The 24,034-nt window shown below is 43.2% G+C and overlaps 1 protein-coding gene across 8 annotated transcripts in view; it reads left to right on the top strand.

The window, feature by feature from the left end:
* The window catches only part of RBFOX2 (RNA binding fox-1 homolog 2), a 171,084-nt gene that overhangs the window by 52,131 nt on the left and 94,919 nt on the right, over positions 1 to 24,034 (top strand). The window contains exon 1 of one of the 8 annotated variants that reach the window (XM_038154579.1): positions 4,445 to 4,943. The exons of 6 other annotated variants lie outside the window; for them this stretch is intronic. In XM_038154579.1, the coding sequence (XP_038010507.1) occupies positions 4,929 to 4,943 (15 nt within the window). In that variant the 5' untranslated portion in view covers positions 4,445 to 4,928. Of the gene's footprint in view, positions 1 to 4,444; positions 4,944 to 17,052; positions 22,158 to 24,034 lie in introns of those variants that run through there. One more of the 8 variants, XM_038154576.1, reaches the window with a different exon arrangement.

Consider the following 24,034-nt stretch of genomic DNA (forward strand, 5'->3'; position numbering starts at 1 on the left):
CTTGTTATCTGGTTGCATCCCTTTTGTTGGCAAGCTTGAGCTAAATAAGAGAGAGCCACAGAGCTGTTTGTTGGGTAGCTGTTGGAACATCTTCCTTAGTTACTGCTGGAATGGAAGGCATTTTGTTATCACAGACTGCAACAGCTGACTCTTCTCCAAATATAGAACAGAAATACGTATTGCGTGCGTTGGCTCTTTCTTCAGAATTGGGAATGTTTCTACCTTTTCCCCATAGTAGCAGATCAATGCAGTTGCTGGTGTTTCTGTTCTTGAGAAGCTTTAAAAACACATTATCATCTTCCAGCTCTGACTATGGATTTTACCTCCCATCGCTAGGATTCCCTTGTAAATTTTATTTTTTCCCTTTCTAATTTCATTTCTATTTTCTTCTCTCAGCTTTCCTTTTTTTTTCACTTGCTAGAATATATACAAGTGTTCAAGTGCGGGGATGTGACAGGGAAGCCCGATAAGCAATCTGTCTGTCTAGGAAAAATGTGCCACTGTACCTCTGGTCCCACTCAAGTGCTGAGTGTGTACGTAGGTGCATTGGTTTGGTCTCTATTCTCCTTACACATATCCAGATGCAATTGTCACAATCATTTTAACTAAGCTACCGCTAATTTATATTTTTACAATTGATTACTCTTTTCTGTCAAGATGGAATCTAATATGGACCTACTTATTTTCAATGTAACACTTCTTGAACTAAGAAATTGTTTTCTCTAATTTAGCAATCTGGAGGGTGTTCTTTGACACCAGCCTTCCGCAAGTGTTGTCGCATTAGAAATTCCAGATGATCAGATGGGATTTTCCCTCTGTTATGAAGAGGTGCTCATCTAGCCACTCATCCTGTGTGCTATCTAATATGATTTCAGAACCGTGTAGTACATACACCAGCTCGTACCCTGTCTTGAGCTTTATCTACTAGAATGTTAATCCATGAGCATTTGAAATCATACGCCTCTGAGACTCAGTCAGCTAGAAACAGATAACAACTGTTTGAAATTGTGCCGTGCCCATTCCTTGCTTGCCCACTCAAATCTTTCCTAAATAGGCTAGAACTTTCTGTAAATTATTTTTTAAGTATTTGTCTTATTTGAAACTTATATGCCAGCATATATTTAGGTTGAGTTTATGCACGTAACTGAGTAGTCACAATAATTCCTGTATGTAATTAAAGCTTTTGATACTGGTACAGAAACAGGTAGATTTTTTTTTCATTTTTCCCAGTGTCTCTTATTTTTCCAAGTACCTTTATACAATATTAAATAGGTGGTTACTTGATCCCTTTTTTCTTTTTCCCCTTTTGTTACTTGCTAAGACCTTCCTTGCTTCTCTAACAAGTATTAAAGTCTTTGCAGACTGCTTTCTTCCCCTTTCACTTTGATTTACACAACAGCCTCCCATCAGAGAAGAGGGACCAGTGTTTCACTAGGCTACAGCTCTCTGAACATTTTTCTCATAGCTTGGTATATATTAATTTTAAAATATTTTCATTTCTACTTTTAATCCTTTTTGAGACATGAAAGATCCCTAAGAGATAATGTGTATTTCCACACACAGCAGCCTTTATAAGCTCCATGACACTTATCCTGTAAACTGCTGCTGTTAGGATTATGGCAAAACATTTGCAGGGGGATCCTAGCTACCTGTGTCAGAAGCCTGTCTTAGTCATGTCTGTCTTTGTTTTTCTGGAATAAGATGCATTGATGTACTGTTGTCCTCTTGCTTCTTAGGGAATATTTCGTGTTCTTCTAGAATAAATTTTTCAGAAAGAAATGTCTTGTATGGATACTCTTTTCATACCAGCTAATGTAGTTGAAAAATCTGAAAAAAAAAGCATATGAAGACCTAATTACTCACGTAGGTTTTCCTCAACCCCCCCCCTCCCCCCGCACTGTATCAGCTTGGCCAAATCTTTTTCTTGCTTGTATTCTGAGGCTAAAATGGCACTGCTACCAGTTCTGCAGCTGTCGATAGTTGTGGGCATGTGCTTCATGTTCTTTTGTTGGTTTGAACCTCTGGGCAACAGCAGCTCTCTTGAAGCAGGGTGGTGATGTCTCTCGAATCCTCCCACAGCCTCATTTCCTCACCTGCTGGGTACTCCTCTCACTGCTTGAGAATATTGGGTGCTGAGAAACCTGCTCTTTCAGTTCATCAAATAGGGCTCCTGCTCCAGGACAAAGGTATTACATCACCAGAAGTCTGCTGCTCTCAGTAATCTTTCTGTGTGCCTTCCATGGAGAGGTGGTGGCCCTGTAGCAATGGTGGCAAATAAATTTTGAGGTAGTATTTAGATGATTCAAGGAGGGTTCATGGGTCTTGTTTTTATTTGGATGTTGAATGTGACTTGCACAATGTGGAATTGCTGGGATGGTTTGTAACAAGCCTTAGTTATTGAAATTAACGAATAGGCTTATTCTGAAATGTTAATTTTCTTTCCCTGAAGGTGGCCTAAAGATGAGAGCTTGGGGAAGGAGGGGAAGACATTTTTTCCTTTTTTTTTCCTTTTCCTATGTTTTTAATTAGGGACATTTTTAATAAATCTTCAGCTTAGTTTTAAGACTCATCCTTTTCAAGTCTTTTATAGGAATACATATGAACTAGGATTTATTTGGGTTTGCTTACCTGGTCTATGTGTCTTCTCAGTTTTTCCCTTACACAAAAGGAATCTCAGCTTTCATTTAAATGACCATAGGATCATTTTTGAATTGTGATTCTGGATCAGAAGAAAACCTTGAAAGTGCCATCAAGGTTATCTGGTGCAGAAACGTCTGCTTCAGTCTGCAGGCTGGCTGAACTAGTTGCTGCTGCTGGTGTGACCCTGCTTCAGAAATGTGAACAGAAGTGTCTAATCGTGATGCAAATGTCAGCATTGCTGCTGTTTTGCTCCTCTCAGAGCCTTTGAGAACAGGTTTGTGGATCACATGCTTCACTCTTTGGAGACTGGGGCATAGGCTTTAGTGCAGTAAGTCATTTTTAGGAACATTGCTTTTCACCCTCTCCGCCTGACCCATTGTGCAAAAAGGTGAGAGCAGAGGGGAGACCTGAGCTATGCCATAATGCAACAGCCCTGTGCAATCCCAGCTTTCTGGAGGAGTTCTTGCTCCTTTGCCGGAGCAGCAGGGCTTGGGTTTTCTGGGCTGGAAAGTAGAGTGTCGTCTTGCTTGTCTTTAACCAGCAGATCCCTATTGACTGCTGTATCCTGGTAATGGGAATAAGCCTTTTCTCCGGGTTTCCATGTGGGACTGCAGTGACAGTAATGTATTTATTTCCTTTGAGCTCATCAGCATCCCACATGCTCAGGTCTGTTCCTGGGACAAGCCTGCCCTGGGGTGTGTCTGTGGCTTGCTGAAGGCAAGGGGAGCCTGGGGAGTATGGAGCACATCTTGGGTTTCTGGGCTGGCTGTGACAGGAGGCCCATCCATTTGTCACTCCATGTTGGCAGAGCCTCTTGTGGAGCCTAACGCGTGCTTTGCTCCAAGCCCCCTGGATTGCATTTAAGTAATCTGTAAGTAGAGGAAGCAGAGGTGATGTGTGGAATAGCACCATTTCTATATCTTTAGCTGAGATAAAAATATTTCTTCAAAACTCATTTCCTAGGAGACCAGTACCTCAATGAAAACATTCCCCCCCCCCACCCCAATTTGAGATGAGGCCATATTTAACTTAGCATTTGGAGCCCGGCAAGGGAAGTCAATTCTTCATTTTGAGGCGAGAAGGGGGCGAGAAACCCGTTTTCCTAGTTTGGGAGAGCGGTTTAACTGATTGATGAGATGTGAGGTGACACTCATCCTGTGGCATTGCGCACGGGGGATGGGACGAGGATTTGCTCGTGCGGTGATGGGCTTGCTGGTGCTTGTCGAGGGAACTGGGACGAGTGTCTTTTGCTCAGCGCGCCTTTCCTGGGGCTGCCGCCCCACCGGCAGAGCTTTGCAGTCCTGAAATTGGAGCAGGCTGGGAGCGCAAGGCTGTGAGGGCACTTGCCCCCGTCAGACTTGGGGGGAAGCTGCCTCCAGGCAAGTGGGAACCCGATACACTCTGAGGAACCGGAGCCAGCTGCTGCTTTCCCTCTAGCAGTATGCAAGTCTGTAAAATAGTCTTGTGGAGCAACCTGCGAAAGCAGATTAACCCCTTTTATCTGTGTCGCTTCTCTTCCCGAGCTCACACCAACAGTGGTTGCTCTTCCTGAGAGAGTTCTGGGGCTGGCACATACGGATTTTCTCCTTAGCTTCAGGATCCCTGTAGTTATGCTCCTTGATGCCTGTCAGTGGTTAATGATTAAATACGGCTACTGAATTGTGACCGAATTTGGGGTGTTGACTAAGGGGGTAGATGAAGATGTGCAGAACCTGCTTATGGCACCCTGCGTGGCTCCCGCATCTACGGATGATTCCTGGAGGAGCAGTTAGTGGGTGGGGGGGAATGGGTCCTCACCCCCAGTGACCCTGAAAGACAAGGTTTTTCTCTGCTTCACTCACGGCTACAGTTCCCTTTTCTAAAGTAAGCGCTCTCCAGCACTGGGAGTCAGGCTGCATTTATTACTAACCCCACCCATCCCTGCCTATTGCAAGAATCTTGTGAGGCCGAGATTGTGTTTTTAGAAGCAGAATGACAGAGAGAAATTCCCTGGAGGCGAATGCAGAGTGTGTGCTGTGCACGCCAGTACAGACACACGGGGCTGGGAACTCCCAGGGAGAGATTAAGTGCGAGAGAAGAGCGAAGAGCAGCCAGAGCTGGAGGAGGGGGGTGGAGGAGGCGAGACACTTTCTAAGCCTCAAACTGAGCCGTTGGGATTTTTTTTCTTTAAGAAAAAAAAAACAAAACCAAAAAGCACCCTCGACCAACCTCGGTCTCGTCAGTCTTACTGAAGTGCCTCTTGTGTTGCCGGATCATCTCACTGCTGGGTTTGAAGGACCCAGGCTAACATGATGTACCTCTGGGTGAGTAGGAAGCGTGTGTGAGGGCTTGCACACTTTGCACATATAAGGAATGGAAAGCTGAAGGACTCTGCTCTAACGTGAGTGGCCTTCACTGTTGGGCTTAGCTCTGTGCAGCCTCTACTCACTGTGAGCTAGTTTTCCCTTTTAAAAAATAATATTTCGAGCAAGTAGTATTAACTGGGTATCAAGCAGGCTTTTCCTGTGGTTATAAGTGCCTCTGGAGAAAACAGTTTTGGGCAGGTGCCTTGGAGACAAAATTTTTGCTATAGTGCTGCTCACTGTCTGCCAACTGAGAGACCTGTGTGTATATATATATAATTTTTTTATGCATAATGCTGTTCCCACATGCCTCTGCTTTATGGGATTTTTGGTGTTACTGAGAGACATCCCAGGTAGTGAAGGAGTGCTGCTGAAAAGGATCTGTAAGTCTCTGAAGGCTAGGAGAGGAGCAGGAAGGGGTTAGATAGTTTTGCAGTTTGGGACTTTGAGGATGGGGGGAGAAGCTCTTTTGAGAAAAGCTGGATGCAAGCTTGTTTTTCCAGAAGTGGCACAGTTACTCAAGTTTCTGGTGGAGTATGGAAAATGTCAGGAAAAAAAACATGTATAAAGTGTTATATAGATCCAGCAAGCAAAGTAATAGCTTATACAAAGGCATATATATTTTCTGCCTTTGAGCAAGGACTGGAATTTCCTGGAGCAGTCAGCTTTTAGACTGCTCAGTCATCAGCATATAGTTTTTTCTGCTCCTGGGCACCCTTGAGATCAGCAGTTTGCCCTTGGGTTTCCTTTCCCAGATATGTGAGGTAAAGAATAGTTAGGTCCCAAGTTTTTTGTTTGATTTGTTTTTTGTTTTTTTAAAAACCCTTGTTTGTAACTCAGAACGAGAGGGTTCTCTCTGCTTCTGGCTGCTTTGAGTCCGGCTCCCCATCGCTCCCAGGAACAAACACTGGTTTATTTTAGCAACAAAGCAAGCCTTGGAACGCAGGCAGAAGGATTTGACTTCCCTCCTTTGCACATACACACACTATCTTTGTTGCAGGGTAACCTGATTCTTCACAGGGGTATGCACACTTGCCTGGTTTCATCCAGCAGGCCCTGCTGGCAGGCACGTCCACCTTCTGCGCTCAGCCCCTTGCCACAGCCTGATGTGTGGGACCCCTGCTTGGGGTTCTGGTTTTTAGGGAGAAAGACTGGGCAGGACCCATGGCTCAGCTAAGATTTGTGCTTGGTTTGGTGGGTGGGGTGAGAGGAGAAGTAATTCAGCCAGTGCTGCTGCTGATCTTAGATAAGGAATGAACAATGGAGATGTTCCTTACTCTGCTGAAATGCAGAGGATGAGTGTGGAAGCAGAGAGCTGCCCTGCTGTCTCACCTCCTGTGCTGAGGGGTGTGTGAGCACTCTAGTATAAAATACGGGTATTAGCCTGCCTAAATACCATCTTTGGCCCAAAACATGAAGCACTGACCTGGATTCTTAAAAGAGGGTTGAGTTTTGGGATGCTTGCCAATGGGTGAACCCCATTGGCTGCTGCTTCTGCCTGCACCCTGAACTTCAGGCAGCACTACTGCTGTGTTTGCATTGTAGTTAAGCTTCAGAGAAGTGGAGAAAATAAGTATTAAATGCTTGAATAGCTGAAGGGGTTTTAAAGTCATCATCTGGGCACTCTGCCATGATAATTTAGAAAATTAGTGAATTTTTGGTAATCTAGATATGATCTTTCCCTTCTCAGTACAGGTTACACTATTACTTTTGGGGAAATCTCCTCCTTGGACCTTTCAGGGACCTTTTCCTCTGCACCCATTTATGTTTCTGCTTTAAGCTCTTTTTATCCTGGCAAGCTACATAACCTTTAGCAGTAAGAACAAGGAGCCTCAACTGACAGATCTGGTTCGGTGTGGGGTTTGTTGTGCCTCGGCTGTGCCAGTTTCTTGCTTCCCTGCTCACAGATTCCCCTCTATCTCTCATTCTCTTCTTGTTGCCTGTGCTATCTTTTTTTCTATTCTGTGCCTCTTGTCCTTGGAATGTCAGGACTTCAGGAGATGCATGGAGATTTGTACTGAGTCATTCCTTAATTCAATGCATGAAGCTACATTAATGCAATGTTAAATTTGAAGTTTTAAATATGCAAGTCCTGAAATCCAGAATTAAGATTCCCGCAGCAACCATAATGTTTCTCCCCCAGCCCCCCATCCCCCAGGGGTGCATGTTACAGAATTATCTTCTTTGAAGAGATTGTACAATATTGAGTGCTGTCAGGTTTGACAAACAGTAAAATAAAAAGGAGAATGCACCTTCCTCTACAGCTGTGGTGTGGCGTGGATGCTGAACCTAAACATACAGGCTACCTGCAACATCACAGTCCCTGATTATAGTGCTGTCTCTAGAATGAAGTGGTGGTGTAGCCTTGGTTCAGTCTGACATTCCTGCTTGCTGAACTGTATTCCCTCAGGTGAAACTTGTTGCAGGATACTCTTAAATATTTGAGAGCTTTGTAGACTGCAGGAGATTGTGGGCTGTGGAGAGCTGGAGTGTAGGAAACTTAAAATATCTGTTGTGATGACCTAATGCTTGGCATTGTGAGGGAAGTGAAGGCAGCAGACTATCTGTGCCATTAAATATCAAGAGAGACTATTTATCTTAACACGTTCGTTGTGTAGGATGCAGCTGTATAAAGTCTTTCTGAGGCAGAGATGGTGTGATAGTCTCTCTGATGTTGCAAACCCTTTGAGTGTATTGTCAATGTTGCGACTCAAGGTGGGTATTTGTCTTATGTATAGGAGGTGCATATAGGAGTTCTGTTTTTGCAGGCAAGTGTTTTGTTTGTGGGGGACCATCTAACTCTAGTTTTGTCTCTTCTCACACTCATCCCCATTTTGTGCAGCTGTCTGGGCTCTTGAATTGCTGAAGAGTGCTCCTAGTCAATCAGTTCTCTAAATGGGACATGGGTAATTTGGGCTGTGAAGGCAAGAGGGTCTTTGTGCTGAGGGCAATCAGGAGTGACAACACGGGGGCAGGTGTGCTGGTGACAGCCGGGAGCAGAGTGGTTTGAAGGTGGGCGAAGCATTAAACCTTTTACTGGATAAGAAAGACCAAGTTTTTTCATTTATGAGCAGATGAATCTTTGCGTACTGTGAGTCATGAGATACAATCTAGAGTAATTTCATTCCAAGTATTTTCTAAAGAGCATGATGTGTTCTGAGAGTTACATGTATGAATGTTGCCTTGTTGGAGGTCTGTTGTTACAAGAAAGGTTGAAAGGAAGGGGCAGCAGCCCTATGAAGCAATTTATCAATCATCCTTTTCCTGTGCTCAAAGACAGCTGAAACTATCAAAGGCAGGAGGGACCAAGGTAAGGGAGGTCCACGCTGTTGCTAGGCTTCTGGTAGGAAAGCACCGGATTCATTGCTCTGTTTATAGTGGGTATGGATAATTTCCTCGTTTCTCGCAGCCGTGTACAGAGTACATGCTGAGCGTTTGTCAGAGGGCTGGCTGCCTCTTGCAATGAGAAATTATTTCTTTCTCTAGAGCCCTATGAAAGTGAAGATCCTACCTAGACCCACTAATGGCCGTATAGCAGGAATAGTGCTAGTAAGCTTGCCAAGCTTATTTTTAATTTTTTTGTTGGTTTTCTTCCTGACCTGTCTTTTACTTGCCTTTTTGTCACTTAAAAGTCTCTCTTTGCATTCACTGGAATAATTTTTCCCTCTAGGCTCCGAGCTCATCAGCTTTACCACCAAGGGATTGGAAACCCAACTCTGCTGCCAAACTTGAGTCTTAGCAACGAGCTCTTCCTCACGCCAGGTCTTTCTATTATTTGTTTGGTCTTTTTTCATGAGAGGTAGCTACTGCCAGTGAAAAGTATGGACATAATAGCATGCGTTTGATAGCAGCAAAACAAGTGGCTATCCAGGGAAAACTGCCTCCCTGCTCTCTTCTGGTACAAAGCCTGGGGCAGCTCTTGCTGGGGAAGTCTAGCTGTGCCTCTAGGTCTTTGGCTGGAACCTGTTTGGTAGGCATGGCTAATGAGCGTCAGCCATCACCCAGAGCTATGACAGGAGGGAGAGCGCAGGTGCTGCGTGTGAAAGGTGTGCGCGTGGCATGGGCACTACTGAGAGAGGTGGAGATGGACTTGCCTCGAGAGACTGTAGCTGTGAGGCTGTAGAAAGGTTTTCCAGAATGAATGTTAGAGGTCAGGTCTGGGTGAATTTCTGTGAGTATGTTAAAAGACATTTTGTGTTAATACAAACACTGATTTTTGGATTCTTGCTCTGGAGCAGAAAAGCCCTGGAAAATCATAAAATGGAGCTCATGCGAAAATTCTTGAGCTAGTAGCCTGTAAGCTGATTTCCCAGCCTGCAAGTCCCCACGGTCCCATGCTGTGGCATGCATACGTAGCAGCTTGAATCCAGAAGTAATATAGTTATGTTTGTCCAGCACTGCAGCTGAGATAATGAGTTCTGCTGCTCGATAAGGTTTATTAGCTTTGGTGCAGCACCTCATGAACATGGTTATACTGCTTCCACACTCGAGCTGCTCTGTGCACAGCTGGGTTGGGGATGTCTGCATTGCATTCCTCTGGGGCTTTGTGTGACAAAGAAACTTGCATCTATTTGCATCTAGGGTTTTATACAGGCTTTGGAGATTTAGGAAACAGAGAAAGAAGAGTGTATGAAAGGGATTATATAATGTGACTGCCTGTGTTATTAGAGGACTAGAGTTGATAATCCAGGTGATCTTTTCCAATTCTGTGTTCCTGCAAGCCTGTAATTGTGGAAGATGCCAAGGTCACTACTGAGACAAGAGAGCCCAATGCAATTCAAAAAGAGAAACCATTTCAAATTAAGGTACCGGCTTCAGAAGACAAAGATTCAGGATCGGGATGCGCTGTTCTGTAGGCCACAGTGATTTTATCTAGTTTTGTGTAAATCAGGTGTACAGCACATTGCCATCATGTTCAGGAATTCCCTTCTCTGATGAGTCTAAACAAAAGAATTAGGGGGATGTAGGCTTGCTTAGTTGGTGTATTCCTCCAGTGGCTCTTCTGCCTGACTGCTGTATTCCCACCTGTCCAAACAGTGGTCAGCACAGGGGATTCTGTTTGCTGTAAGCCTGTCAGAGTCTTGGAAGACTGACAGGGGCTGGGTCCTGTTTAAGTTAGTTTTTCACAAAACAGCCTGTTTGTCTTGGAAGGAAGAGAATAAACCATAAGAGAATAAGGAGAGAATAAACCTCAGCCTTTGTGATTACCAGCTGAAAGCTTGAGGAAGAGTGCAGATAATAGCAAATTGAGACTGAACATGTGTGTTTCCTGCACTTCCCATGGTGCTTATTTGCTAATCTTAATTCCATTAGTGACGGAACTTTACTATTTTCACAGAATCACAGAATTCTTAGGCTTGGAAAGGACCTCTGGAGATCATCTAGTCCAATCCCTCTGCTAATGCAGATTCACTTAAAGTAGGTGACATAGGCACATGTCCAGATGATTTTGAATGTCTCCGGAGAGGAAGACTCCATAACCACCCTGGGCAGCCTTTTCCAATGTTCTGCCACTCTCAATGTAAAGAAGTTCTTGTTCATCCTGAGGTGGAACTTTTTGTGGTTTAGTTTATGGCCATTGGTCCTCATCCTGTCGCTGGCCACCAGCAGGAAGAGTCTGGCAACAACCTCATGGCACCCACCTTTGAGATACTTAAATTCATTAATGAGATCCTCTATCAGTTGTCTCTTCTCCAGACTAAACAGACACAGCTCCTCAAGTTTCTCCTCATATGAGATGGTCCAGACCCCTCATCATCTTTGTGGCGTCTACTGAGCCCTCTGTGTTATCTCCTTGTCTTTCTTGAAATGTGGAGCCCAGAACTGGGTACAGCACTCCAGGTGGCCTCACTAGCCCAGGTAGGAGGGGGAGGATCAGCTCTCTTGACCTGCTGGCCACAGTTTTTCTGATGCCCCTCAAGATACCACTGGCCCTCCTGGGGCACACTGCTGACTCATGGTCAGGTTGTCATCCACCAAGAGTCCCAGGTCTTTCCCTGCAGAACTGGTCTCTAGTAGGTCCTGTACTGGCACTTGGGGTTTTTCCTCCCCAGGTGCAAGACCATACACTTGTTGAACCTCATTAGGTTTCTCTCCACCCAGCTTTCCAGTCTATCAGAGCTGTCCTAACCCCCAAGGTAATAGCAATGTTATAGGAAAAGTCTCTGAGCGGATCTGAATTGGGGTGGCTTTTTTGTCACAGCTCTAAGCAGTCACTAGGGTAGCAACTGTCTAAGTGTGCATGCTTAACCAAAAGTGTGATTGGACAGCTTATGCAATTAGCTGGAAAAGACCCCTTCGTAGTTTAGCAAGAGCTACTGGGTACAGCAGGAGCTTGAGTGATGTAGAGGGGTCAGAAAAAATGTTCTCTGTATGGAGTTGTCAGTTGGGAGAAGGAACTGCAGTCTGTATCTGCAGTACCACAGCTGTGGATGGTACCCCATACCCAAGGACATGTGATTAACTGTGCAGCCATGCACTGGAGAGGCAAGCTGTGCTGGTGGACCAGTGCAGATAGTTCCACGCTGGAAGTGAAAACAGGCTTGCAGAAAATTAAGAAATCCATTGAGGATGTGCTTTGTGCCCTCCAGCACTAAATTCTTTTGCTAAAAATGTTAAAGATTCCTCAAAGCTGTGAAGAAGCTTAAACGAGTAATTAAGTTTCCTTCGTCTGTCCGTTAAATTTAGGTTTCATTGTTCTCAGAGTCCTGTGTCTCATGACTAATATACTGCCTGCACAATGCGCTGGCTGATTTTTTACCAGATGGTTCTTGGGTCTGAAGCTGAATCCAGGGTGAAGGCAGTTAGTTTTTCTCCTGCCTCAAATGAAAGATGCTGTCCCCCACACAAGGCTCTGATTGAATCTTGGACATAAGACAGTAATGAAGTGAAAATATTTTGACCAGATGACAATTTTTAAAGATATTCTTAGGGATTATTATTCATGATATTTAAGGAGCTGGCATAGGATGATACTAGAACAGTCCTCTGTACATTTTTTTTACAATTTATAAATCATCTGGTGTTGAAACAAAGTTTAAATGCAGAAAAATGCTGGAATTCAAATATGTATACGTGGCTAGAAGATAGAAAATGTGCAGTGTGAACTGCCTGTTCCTATTTTTTCACTTTTCATTTTTGTTATAATGTGTTCTTTTTCATTCCACCCATAATCATGGTGGTGATGCCTCCTTGCATCCATTACCTACCTTTTGGATGGAGAACCCTTGTGAGTAAAGACAAAACATCTCTTAGGAAGGCGCAGCATAAGTGGGGTGCATATCTCCATGGGGACCATCTCAGCAGCAGTGCAGAGCAGGTTTGCTCTGAGGCCTGTTGGGTCCAGCAGTTGTTCCAGCTATTTTCCCGCTCTCTACCCCCAATTTATTACACTGGGATTTGGCTGCTGCTTGAGTGAGGAGGAGCAGTGAATAGCGATTACTTTTTTTGGCCCAACCAGCTGAAAAGGAGAAGCTCATTCAGTGTAGGTGAGGCTACTGACTGTGACATCTTTTAAGAAATGGGTAGTATTGGCATTTTTATATTTCAGGGTTGGGGAAAATTTTCTTCTGCGGAAAAAATTTGGGTGGAGTGTATACAGTCTGTGTGTGTAACTGCTATTTTTAAACACCAATTGGACTGAGAAGTGCTGTAGAAATATGAGATCCTTTAATGCTTTTTCCTTGCATAAGGAATGTTGCTCTTCAATGCATCTGTTTAGCTGTTGCAAACAGGTGTGCAATAAACACCCCTTCCCTTTTCAACCAAGTGTGGTGGTGATGGATACCCTCTCATTTAAACATGCGTGTCTTTCTCGCCTACTAGAATTAAAAACTTTAAAAATAACTTACATATCTAGAAAGAATATCTAGCCTTGTCCTGTTTCCCTCTTCCCCTCCCCCTTGCTACCAACTCAAATTACCAACAAGCATTGGAAATTTCGGGCTAGGGGAACAGAAGTGCAGCTGGCCTGCATGTGTTGCACCAGCTGTAATGCAAATGATACATGCTGAAAGAGGCTTTTCTCACTTTTGTAATTCTTGGATATTGTTGTGCAATGGGGACATGCGACAATTTGTCTTAAATGTGTTTGCTGATATGCTTCTGCAGAGTATACTGCATCCTTTGTTCCTTGCCGGCAAGAGACAATATCAAAATCCAATTGCCCGTTGGCAGCCTGTCTCATTGCAGCTGGGACTGTCCTCCTGCCTTCCCCATCCATCAGGCCTGGGGTGATCCCACCACACTTGATACCAGTTAATGTGGGGCAGGCCAGAGCACAGACTTTGCTAAATACTCAGCTTTCTTGGCTTTTTGGACAATTTGTAATAAACCACTTTTTTTTTTTCTTTTTTTTTTTCTTTTTTTCTTTTTTTTTTCTTTTTTCTTCATTATTTCTGAATGTGGCATTGCCTGTTGCTCTTCTGCCTGAGAGAGCCAAAGGGGAAGCTGCCTGTGCTCTGGTTGTTTGTGGGTACCAGTCAACTTTTCCGCTGCTTATCTGAAGCAGTAAAAGTACAGGCGCTGGAGATTCAGTTGTGTAAAAACAAAAGCTGATGTTGATTTAATCCCATTACACTGCGCTGATCTCTCAACCACTGGAGTCTTAGTAGGATTCCAGCTTTAATCCTGTAAGGATCAATCTGGCCCATTGCTTTTCTGTCCTGATCCTAAATCTCCCTTTAATCTTGTTAATTATACCAGGCCTTTTTTGGTTTCGTTTTTTTCCCTTGTGTACCAGCAAAGCACGCTAAATCTTCGTGTTGCTGTCTCTGACCTGGTGTTTTTACCCTTTGTTCATCTTGTTGAGGAGCAAGGTTCTCCTGAAGGCTGGTTTCATCATTCATAGCAGTGCATTTGGTGGTCTGGTGTCTGCTGCTTGAAGTCTCCTGTGAAGTCAGCTGGTTATGGTGTTATGTTGAATCCCTCCTGGTTCTGTCAGGAGTTTTCTTTTTTTTTTTAATCTGTTGTTTGATACTGTGCTGTCTGAAGGGGATGGGGAATCATGGAACATAACAGCCACTTTGAAATTGCTTTCTTATGTTAAGGAAAAAGGGTTTTTGGAGCTGAATCCCATCACTGGAGGAGAAGACCATGTCAGGGAATATGGAGCACTGCTCAGATCATGAGGCACATGCTCTAAGACTGGAACCTGTGTCAGGGCCTGGGTAGTCTCATGGCCCACAGATATATTCTGAAGGTCACAGTGAAGTTCAGCTGCTTAAATCAACCTCTTTATGTTTATGTGTGTTCCGGTGGCTTGAGGAGAGGAGTAATGCGCATTCAGACTTGAGGCTCTTTATCTTCACATTGCACTGTCTGCAGGCCTCCAAACCCAGTGCTGCCTTTTCTGTGTAATGCACAAGGCCAATTTCTCACTGTGACAATCTGCTCCTGGCACTTGCAATAGAAACTAGCAGTGCTTAATGTATTCATCTCTGTTATTTCCTATAGTGTAAAGAAGAAAACCAACCCAAAATTGCACCTACATTTGCTGTAACTCGATCAAGAGCTGACAGATCATTTCTGGAACATGTCTGTGCGGGAATCTTGACTGCTCTACCAAATTTTATGCCTTTATCTTGCAGTTTTGCTCCTTTTCTCTCCCCTGTCCATGCTGCTCTGCCTCACCCAGCAGAAGCTTCTACTTTTCCAGCCTTTCAGCCAAATTCTGAATTCCCACCACCTTGCCAGAGCACTATGGGGCTGATACCTCTCCTTGCCAGAATGCAGGCTGTAGATGTGGATCTGTCATAGAAGTAGCCAAGGTGATTTCCTTTTAAATCAGATAGAGGGGAAACCAGGTTGGGATCACAGAGGATGAGCTCTATGGATGCATTTATTCCAATTGAAGCAGCCCTTGTGATTAGTTTTTGAAAAACACTAAGAGCCATGACAAGGAAGTAATAATTGCTTTTAAGGAAATGTGGGCATTTTCCCAGCACTTCTAGGGTTAAGGAAATTATAGAGGGGTGACATGGTGACAATGTTCCCTATTTTTTTGTGTTGCCAGTAGCGAGAAGAGGGAAACTTTGATTTCTAATCCGCTTTGGAGGAGGCTCCGTATCAGGGCTGCACAGAAACATCCAGTCAAGCAGCTCCTTTATCATAAAGGGGATTTTAATTAAAACTGTTCTTGCATCATGAGCAAAATGAGCGTCAGTGCCAGCCAGCCCTGTACTGGGCATTTATCTCCTTCAAACCACATTACCAGTAATTGCTGCATTAAATCAAAGTCAAGGGAGATTACAGGTCTGAATTGGGCAGGCGGCTGGTGCCAGCGTGGGGAGCTCCGTGCTGCCGAGCCGCTGATACGGGAACCCCCTCGGCCCCCCAGCTGGGGGTGAAGAGTCGGAGGGCTGCTGGATCCTAAGAAGCCCTTCTCATTACAAGACGGGAATTTTTGTTATAACCTAGGAGGAGTGGCAGGCTGTATGCTTGGAGCATTTTAAGCTGCTGGTGTTTTTCTATTAACTTCCTTTTAAAACAAACAAAACCAATAACAAAACAAACCCTGTGGCATTGCCATCCCACTTCTGTCTCCTGTCTGGATCCACCACAGATGTTCCCTTTTGTTCATCATCTGCTGCTTATTCCAGCCCTAAAACTTAAGAATAAATCACTTCTTGTCTTGATATATCCCTTTTTCTTCTCCTTGCCACAGCTCTGCTGTGGAGCTGCTAACTTGGTTCCTCTCTGTCCCAATATGGGAGGGCTTCTCCCCTTCTTCACCTCTCTCCCTGCTGAGGAATTGTATCTGCCTTGACCTGTGGTTCCTTTGCTAACTATGGCTCATTAGTTAGTCTAATTATTTTTCTAGGTTTTTAATATTCTGTTCTCTCTAGGTCTAGAGCAGCTGTTTGCCTTCTTCTTGTCCCTATACTTTAACCTTGGTCACTCTAAAAAACATCTGATCATCCTAGCACTGCTGTTGCTTGCACTCTCCAAACTTCTGTCAGGGCAAGGCTGAGGAATGGCCGTGGCCTCATGAGGTCTCAGGCATGTAGACTGGCTGAGGTAATTAGATCTGTGTGGGCATTCAGTGAATTATCAAAATGTGACAGCTGGACTTTCGGTGGCTGTTATTACCTCTGTCCCATAATTACAAAGGGTAAGCCAGGAAGAGAATGTGAAGAAAACATGGGTGTTTTTCCTTTTGAAAAGTGACTGTCATTTTCTTTGTTTTTGTCTTGCTGGTGGTTACACATTTTCCTGTTCTATTGCTGACAATCTTGGGGCATTTGGGTGGCAGTGGTGGTTTTTCTTCTATTTGCCCAGAGGTGTTGGCAATCTGCCATTCTGAAATTTTCTTCCTACAGTGTTTGCACATCTACTACGTTCCTATGCTGCAGAATAGGGTCTCATTCTCAGCACTGTACTGAGAAGCTGGTAATGTATGTGAAAGATGATGCTGCAGCTGGATCTGCCTGCTAAAACAGGTTGCACACTGTCAAGCTGTATTAGATTTTTAAGATTCACACAAGTTTCTCAGAAGCTGTCTAGTTCAGAGCAGTTGCAGAAGTGTGCTGCTGTGCCCCTTCAGAGCTTGAAGTTGCTGCTTTTGCTTCATTCCAATGTGAGCTTGAGATGCAGCTTAAGTATTGCCCTACTTTAACTCTGGCCTACGTATGAATTTCTAGCTTGAGATAAGTGGTTCTTTTAAATTCATGCTAAGAGACCTGTAAAGTTGCAGAGGCTGAAGGTTGAGTGCTGCTGATATCCCAGCTGATAATGCAGAGGGGTTGCAGTTAATTTTTGCCTTAGTAGTCCTGTTACCACGAAGTGAGAGTAGTCTCACTGCAGAGTAACTGGAGAGTTGTGCAGAGAACATGAGCCAAGTCTTTGGTGGAGATTTCTTGATAGTGATAGAAGGCAGAGGTAGAGGCTTTCATGGGAGCCAGGAAACCATCTGTATGGCATGGTTTTGGGACAGAGAATGCAGATAGTGTGGCAGTTTAGGGTGAATGAACTTGAGTGGTTTTTTTTTTTTGTGGGTGTCGTTTTTTTTCTGTTTGTTTTTTTTTTTTTTTTTTTTTTTTTTTTTTTTTTTTAAGAGGTCACAGAAAGCTGATGGAAGAGCAGGTATCTTGATCGTGCAGATAGTGGAACCAGAGCAAGCCCTCAGTGGTTGTTCTCCAGGGATTTCAGCTGCTGTGGCCAGTTTTAGAACTTGCTAGGAGTCGAAACTAGCCTGCAGGAAAGGGCTTTGGACTGAGCCATGTCAGCCATTACTCTGTTCTTGTGGCTCTTGGGAAGAAGTATGGGTAGCAGCTATCTCATGTGCCCATCGCAGACCTCTGTGCCCATATCCTGGGACTCTGTGAAAATAAAAAGATTTCCAGAATTTTTCTCTCTCCTGCTTTCTCAAAACTAGATAGGTTTCAAAATCCCAGTCAAAATGTAGCTGTTTGCTGCCTTTTACTATTTTTGTCTTAGTCTGAGGCAGAAAGTGATGTGAAGTCTACTTCTTGCCTCTGAGCTGGCATAGTCTTAATATACCTCTTTCTGTTCTCCACCTCAGCCTTATACTTTTCCACTGAAAGCACTGGAGAAGGGACACAGCAATAACTAGCACCTCTGCCTCCAGATGAGTAGTCCCTGTGGTCCCCCCCTACATTAAAGCATGACTTGCTGCTGTCACCATTCATTTAGCCTTTCTTGACTCTCCTCTTTCAGGGCAAACTGCATCATTTTTGCCAGACCTCAGCTTTGCATGCTATTTCTGGATCCCTTCTGTGCACTCAGCAAATGCACCAAACTCTTAACTGCAGCACTTGTGGTATTTTGCTCTTGAATCCCTTTTGAGTTGCCTGACTTTGGGATTTTATTTTTTTTTTTAACAGGAATGGGGGGAAAGCAGGATTCATCATCTAAAGCTGAGCAGGTGGGCAAGATTTTGAACTGAGGCCTGCAGAAATTAATGAACAGATGTAATACTGTCATGAAATTATCTTTGCAGATTTATGCTGAAAGTGTCATATTTTGTATATTGCTGTGCTGGAACTGTTTCCAGATGACTTCCTGAGATTTATTTGGTGACCTGCTGTTGTGGCAGCTAAAGGTCCTGCCTGTATGATGTTCTCCAATTCCTCAGTTCCTGCCAGTAATACAGTCTCAAACTCAGCTTTCACACATAGACAGTGCTGCCTGTTTATTTCTCTCTTACTTCAATTCACTTAAGAATTTTGTTTAGTATTTTTGATATGTTTTGCCTCTTGCTTACACATTTATGGGATGTGGGCAGCTGCTCTGCTATTCTTTTTGCACCAAGCTGGGCAGGGAGTGCTTTGCTCCTGTGTTGGAACAGCAGAATGCTGTCCCAGGAAACCTTTACCCCAAATTCTGCTTTTGTTTGTGTAGCTGGGAAGCCATACCACTCAAAAGTAGGGATAAATTTAAGTTCATACTAGCATAATTTATTGTGTGGCCACTCGTTAACTTGGAACAAGTACCTTATTCTATTTTAGTTTGTCATGTGGAGGCAATTTGATAAGCTGGGAGGCGAGGTGGGGAGGAAAGTCCATACCAAAACCGTCTCTGCTAGGAAGCAAGTGCTCAGCTAGATGAGCAAGACACACAGCCATGTTCTGAAATGCTCTGCAATGGTTGATCATGTTCTCCCTTCACCCCAGGCAAAGGCGGGGTAGAACATGTTGGCTCAAACCCTTGTTGGACGTGGCTTATCCCATGAGCCGTTTGCTGGGATGGATTGGGCATGCATGTGGCATTTCCAGCAGCCCCACGTGGCCGCTTGCTGGTGGGTCTGAGGTAATGGCAGAACTGTGCTTACACTGCCTGGGAATCGTCAGTGTGGTCCAGCCCTAGTTTGTGATTCATTCAATTAAAAATACTTGGTGAGAGTATGTCTGATACTACCATCTGGTGACTTTTAATAATATTTATTCTTAGGAAGGTGGTTCTTTAATTAAGGAATTAACCTTAATTTTTGTAGGCTTAGCATAGATCTGAAGAAATGCTCAGACTTAAGCTGCTCTGTTTCTAGAAGAGTCAAGTCTGTTTTTCGGATCTCCCTGTTGTCCCCTTAAGGATCAACTAATTGAACTGCTGCTGCTTGTTAAGTGAAAAACCAGGTGGGACTGTGAGAGACAGAATGGGCAAAGCTTTTCTCTGACTGAGGTTCTAGAACAGCTTCTGAAGTGAAGGAAAACGCCTCCACTCCATTCTTTTTGCTTCCTCTTTGTCCACTGCCCCCAAAGGAATATACAAAGGCAGTGTGGCTGTCATGTAATGTCTAAACTACCAAGAGAAAACTCCTTATCTTCTTTGATGTCGAAATTCTGCATCTGGACACCTTTTTGTTTCTCATGTAATGAGCAAAAAGCATTTTGATGCACATGTAGAATTACCAAGATCAGTGCTTATATAAGTGGTCCCTGAAGAAAGCTGTGATACGATCACCTTCATTACCAAGTGTCTTAGCCCAGAAGTATACTTATTTGCTTCCTAAAGCAGTGCCAAGTATTTAGAATTCTCTTTAAAAGAAGGCCCAGACCTAAGACAAAGATAATTTTTTATGGGAAGTCTGTGTATACTTTCTTTTCCCCCTGATATACTGATACTGAGCCTTTGGTAATAACTAAGGTGATGGAGCCCATCTGGTTTTAGAAGCTTCTTTTGGACTTGCTGCATGTTATATTCAGGTATTTTGGAGTTGTCTCAAGATTTTATAATTGAAACATGTTCTGTAATGCATGTAAAGCATTGGATTGGGGTAGAAAGGAAAGCTGAAGTCGTGTCCTCTATATGCTGCTGGTGTATCAAGACTACTTACTGGCAGGTTTATTTTGCAACTTAATCATTAATAGATTCTTGTGAGTTATTGTTCTGTTAAAGCTGCTTTGATGGGAGCCAGCTCGTTAGTGTTGTGAATAAAACCTCAGTTCTGGGAACACAATCTTTTGACAGGGGATTTTTCAAACTTCAGATGAATGTTCATCACTGCCTTCATTTTTCCTTTGTAGTAATTTCAGAGGTAGACTTTGGGCAATCTAACTTTCCCCTGAATTGAGTCCTTGTCTGGCAACTGAAGTTATCTGGGCAGGATCTGTACTTCCAGCTTAAGGAAGAGTCTGCCTACAGAAGTCTTAACTTTAGGATCAAGAGTGTTTGTCTGTCTCTCTTGACTGCTGTGTCAGTGTAGGCTGGGTATTGGAAGAGTTTGGTTTCTGGTTGAAGAAGATCCAGGCTTTTGATGTCATGAGTCCCCTTTGGTATATAGGTTTCTGGAGTTCGCTAATGTCACTGTTCTACTGGATGGCTGTAAGAAAGCTGAACAAAACAAAAAGTGCCAATTGCCCAGCAGACAGAGGTCTTGCAAAATGCTCCTTTAGCAGACTGACTTCTTATTATGGTTCCACCTCCTTTTTCCATGTCCTTCCCTAAAGCAGAGTTTGTTGAGGCTTTGAAAATAAGTGGTAGTTTAGAAGTAATGACTTGTACTTCTGACTTGTTCTCCTCTTATGTTGTATATTTGTAATTGTTTTTTAAAACTGTTCTAGTTTTCCAGTCTAGACAAACCATTAATATTTAACAGCTACGTGTAGATGATGCAGTGAAGACCCAAGGGCAGTAATAGGATGCAGGTATCTTATGTCCACAGTTTAGGATGTGTGTGGTTTCTGCTGTTAAGCCACTTTAGATCAGTTTCAGGACTATGGAGCTTGGTTTGGAGGGTGTTTAGAGTGGTAGTGGTACATGCAAACAGAGTCTTAAGTAAATTGCCATGCAAATGGAGAATGTATGGTAGAAAAAGATGGAAAAGGGAGCTCTCTGGCACTTGGAGGAGAAAAGACATGACCAGGAGCTATTTCAGAGCTCAAATTTTATTAAGTACTATCTTTGGAATTTTTCTCTTTAAAATTTTTTTTAATTGAGCGTTTTCTCCATGAGAACTGGATGTGTGATGACTGAAGGTCTGTTGTCTGCCTGAAGTATTTCTTTGGCAGAAGCAGTGGTTATGATGGGGCAATCCTTGCTGCTTTACATTTTTGCTCCTTTCTTTAGTTTTGGGTTCCTTGGGCCTTTTTCCAGAGGACTTTTACTTTTCTTGGATTCAAAGTGTATTTTTGGTAATTTCATTTGTGCTAACGTGTTTTTGGACTATTAATCCTAATGAACATGAGGATTCAGTAGCACTAACTAGTCAGATAGGGTTTCAGGCAAGAAATGGCTCCTGTGGCTTTACCAACCCATTCAAATTCTTTCCTGTGATGTCCTTATTATGCTAATCCAACACTCTTTGGTTTGCTGCTACTCCACATCCCCCAGAACTGCTGGTTTCATTTCTGCTTTAATGCATCTTGTTCCTGATCGGTGACATTTGCCTACTTAGTATGTTTCACTTGCAGAGAAGGCACTGGCTGGGTGCTGAGTTATTCACTCACCTGCATAGCTGATTCACCACCAAATCTTCCTGCTCTTGAGATCAGGACATCTATGTAAAACTGACAGGTTTCTGAAACGTGAGAAAAATCCAGTTTCTGCAGTTACCCATGTGTTGTCGTGTTTGCTTCTGTGTGCCATTTTGGAATACTGAGCTTTCCTGTGCGTGCTCTGCTTACATTTATGTCCTCCCCACTTGAATCTCTTATGATTCCAGGGTCAGAATAACACCTAGACCATAAGTAAGTTTTCTAGTAGTTGGTGATACTAAATCTGTGAAGAAAAAGGAAAATCATGAAGCTCTTTGAAAATCGTTATATCCGTTCCAGCAAACGAGCAACAAATGTAGCCCTAGAGAGAGGAATGGGGACTTTCCAGTATAAATTCTCACCTGGAGTGAGCACAAGCCACCTTTGTGCTCAGGGCATGGGACCGGCTTTGGTGCAAAATGAGAGTCTCTTGCAGCTCTGTTGATGTAATCCTAGTGCTGTTTGTCTAACACTAGCATGAACTAGTTGAGCTGCTTGATCTATTTAGCTGCTATGGAAATCAGTGCATACCCAGCCAGAAAATGCATCCTTGCTTGCTGGCGTGTTTCCTACATTTACATCAGTCTTTAAAAAGCAGAGACATATTGTAAGCTGCTCATCAGATCCCTGATGACCCAGTTTAGCAGATGTAGTGATTGGCTAATTGTTAAAGATGCCATTTTTGGTGGGTGAGAGGAAGAGCATCAGCCAGGCTTCTAGCGATGAAGAGTTAGATTCAGCAGAGGTAAGAGCCCTTTAGTGGGAGTAACTAGATAAGGCTTGGATTAATTTGTCTGGAGACCAGAAAATTATGCAAAAGATTTATAAATGTAGTTTATAAAATAACTGTTGGTGTAATTCCTTAGTAAAGATCAGTGTGGGGTAATGGCTATATATCATGGAAATATCTCAGATTCCATGCTGTATTACTGTGTCCCCACAGTACCACAGTTTTTAGCAATTAAAAAAAAAAAAGTGTTAAATGTCTGGAACTTCTGTGGCTGCACTTCAAGCATCATGAGACTGTGGCTATATTATGTTCTTATACCTGTACTTGTAATTTTTTTTGTGACTTAGCATGCTTGCTATAAACAGTCTGAACAAAGCAGGCAAAGCAAAGCCCAGGGCTGTGGTCCTGGCATTTACCAAAAATATTCCTCTGTCTCCAGACATCAAAGAGAGCAGTGCATGTGAAGCAAAGTACTGAGTTTTGAGAACACAGGGCAAAACTTGTGTAACCTCCATGCCTTGCTTAGTACACAGAAAGGGGGAAATTAGGTAAATGCTGCTACAGTGGCATGTAAAACAGTCTCTAGAAAGAGTGATGGGCAGGTAGGAGCTGGAAAAAAATGTTATTAAAAGGATAATAAAGATCAGAAGTAACTAGATGGGTGACAGTTGAGAGAGTTGGGAGCTGTGTGATCAATAAATGCACAAACATCACAGTGGGTTTTTTGTGGGTGTTTTTTTGTTTGTTTTTGCATTTTTGGGCATTTTTTATTTGTTTGTTTGTTTTTAGTAGACTCCTGTCATTTAAAAAAACAAATAGAGGAACCAGAGCTACTGGTGCAGAACATGAAACTGGATATTATAGGGATAATATCCATCTGCAAGGATAGTAATCATGGCTTTAACATGCTTTCAAGATTATATGTGGTTCAGATAGGGTAGATGTAAAAGGTGATAGGCTGTATTGTATGCTGTAGACTGTAAAGAAGAAAGCAGAGTAATACTGATAATGTAGGATTTGTTTCTGGTCAAATTGATGTGGGGAAGAATGGTAAAAGAGGTCCCAGGGGAAGTACTGTGAGTCTGCCGTAATCCCTCATAGGATTGGATTCAGATAGAAATTTGAGGCTCAAAAATGATCCTATTCCGATTACCATTAGAGAGATAAATATTAGTATGAGAAACTTTAATTTCTCAGATACATCTTGGAGAACAAATGCTGCTAATATTCATCAGATCAAAAGATTTTGTCATTGTAGCATCATCACCTGTTGTTGACACAGTGAATGGATTATTGGTGTTATGACTTCTGCAGGAAAACAAGCTGTTTAGGAGCCTCCATCTCCTTGCCTTTGGATGGGATGATCATGATATAAGCTTTGATCCATGAAGCAATATATTTAATGAAGTCAGTGCAGCCCTGAATGGTGTGGTTTGGGGTTGGTGGGCTTTTTTTTTGATTGGTCGGGATGTTTTTTTAATTTCTTTTTCAGAGGCACTTTAGATACAAATTAGTGATGGTATATGTAAAGGGGAAAATCCTCTAAGAAGAAACTTTGGTCGAACCTTGTAAAGGCTGTTAGGTGAAAAAAGAAGCAAATTTACAAAAGAGAATTTATCAGCAGAGATTGCTGTGCCTTTAAAATCAGTAGGGATGAAATAAGAACTGCCAAAAATCGGGCTGAACTAAACCTTAAAAGTGTTGCTAAGGAAATGGGTGATAGTTTCTCAAAATACAATTAGAGAGAAGGGAGGAGGTGGGGCCACTTAGTGTTGAGAGTAGGGTAGTTATGAGGATGCTCTTGTGGTCACAGAATTGAACCAGTCTTTGTTGTTTTAAGGAGAGTTGATCTTGGGAGCAAGGGCAGTGTTAGTAATGGGCATGAACCCACC

Source organism: Motacilla alba, chromosome 1A (assembly GCF_015832195.1).
Source record: "Motacilla alba alba isolate MOTALB_02 chromosome 1A, Motacilla_alba_V1.0_pri, whole genome shotgun sequence".
NCBI classification, from domain to species: Eukaryota; Metazoa; Chordata; class Aves; order Passeriformes; family Motacillidae; genus Motacilla; species Motacilla alba.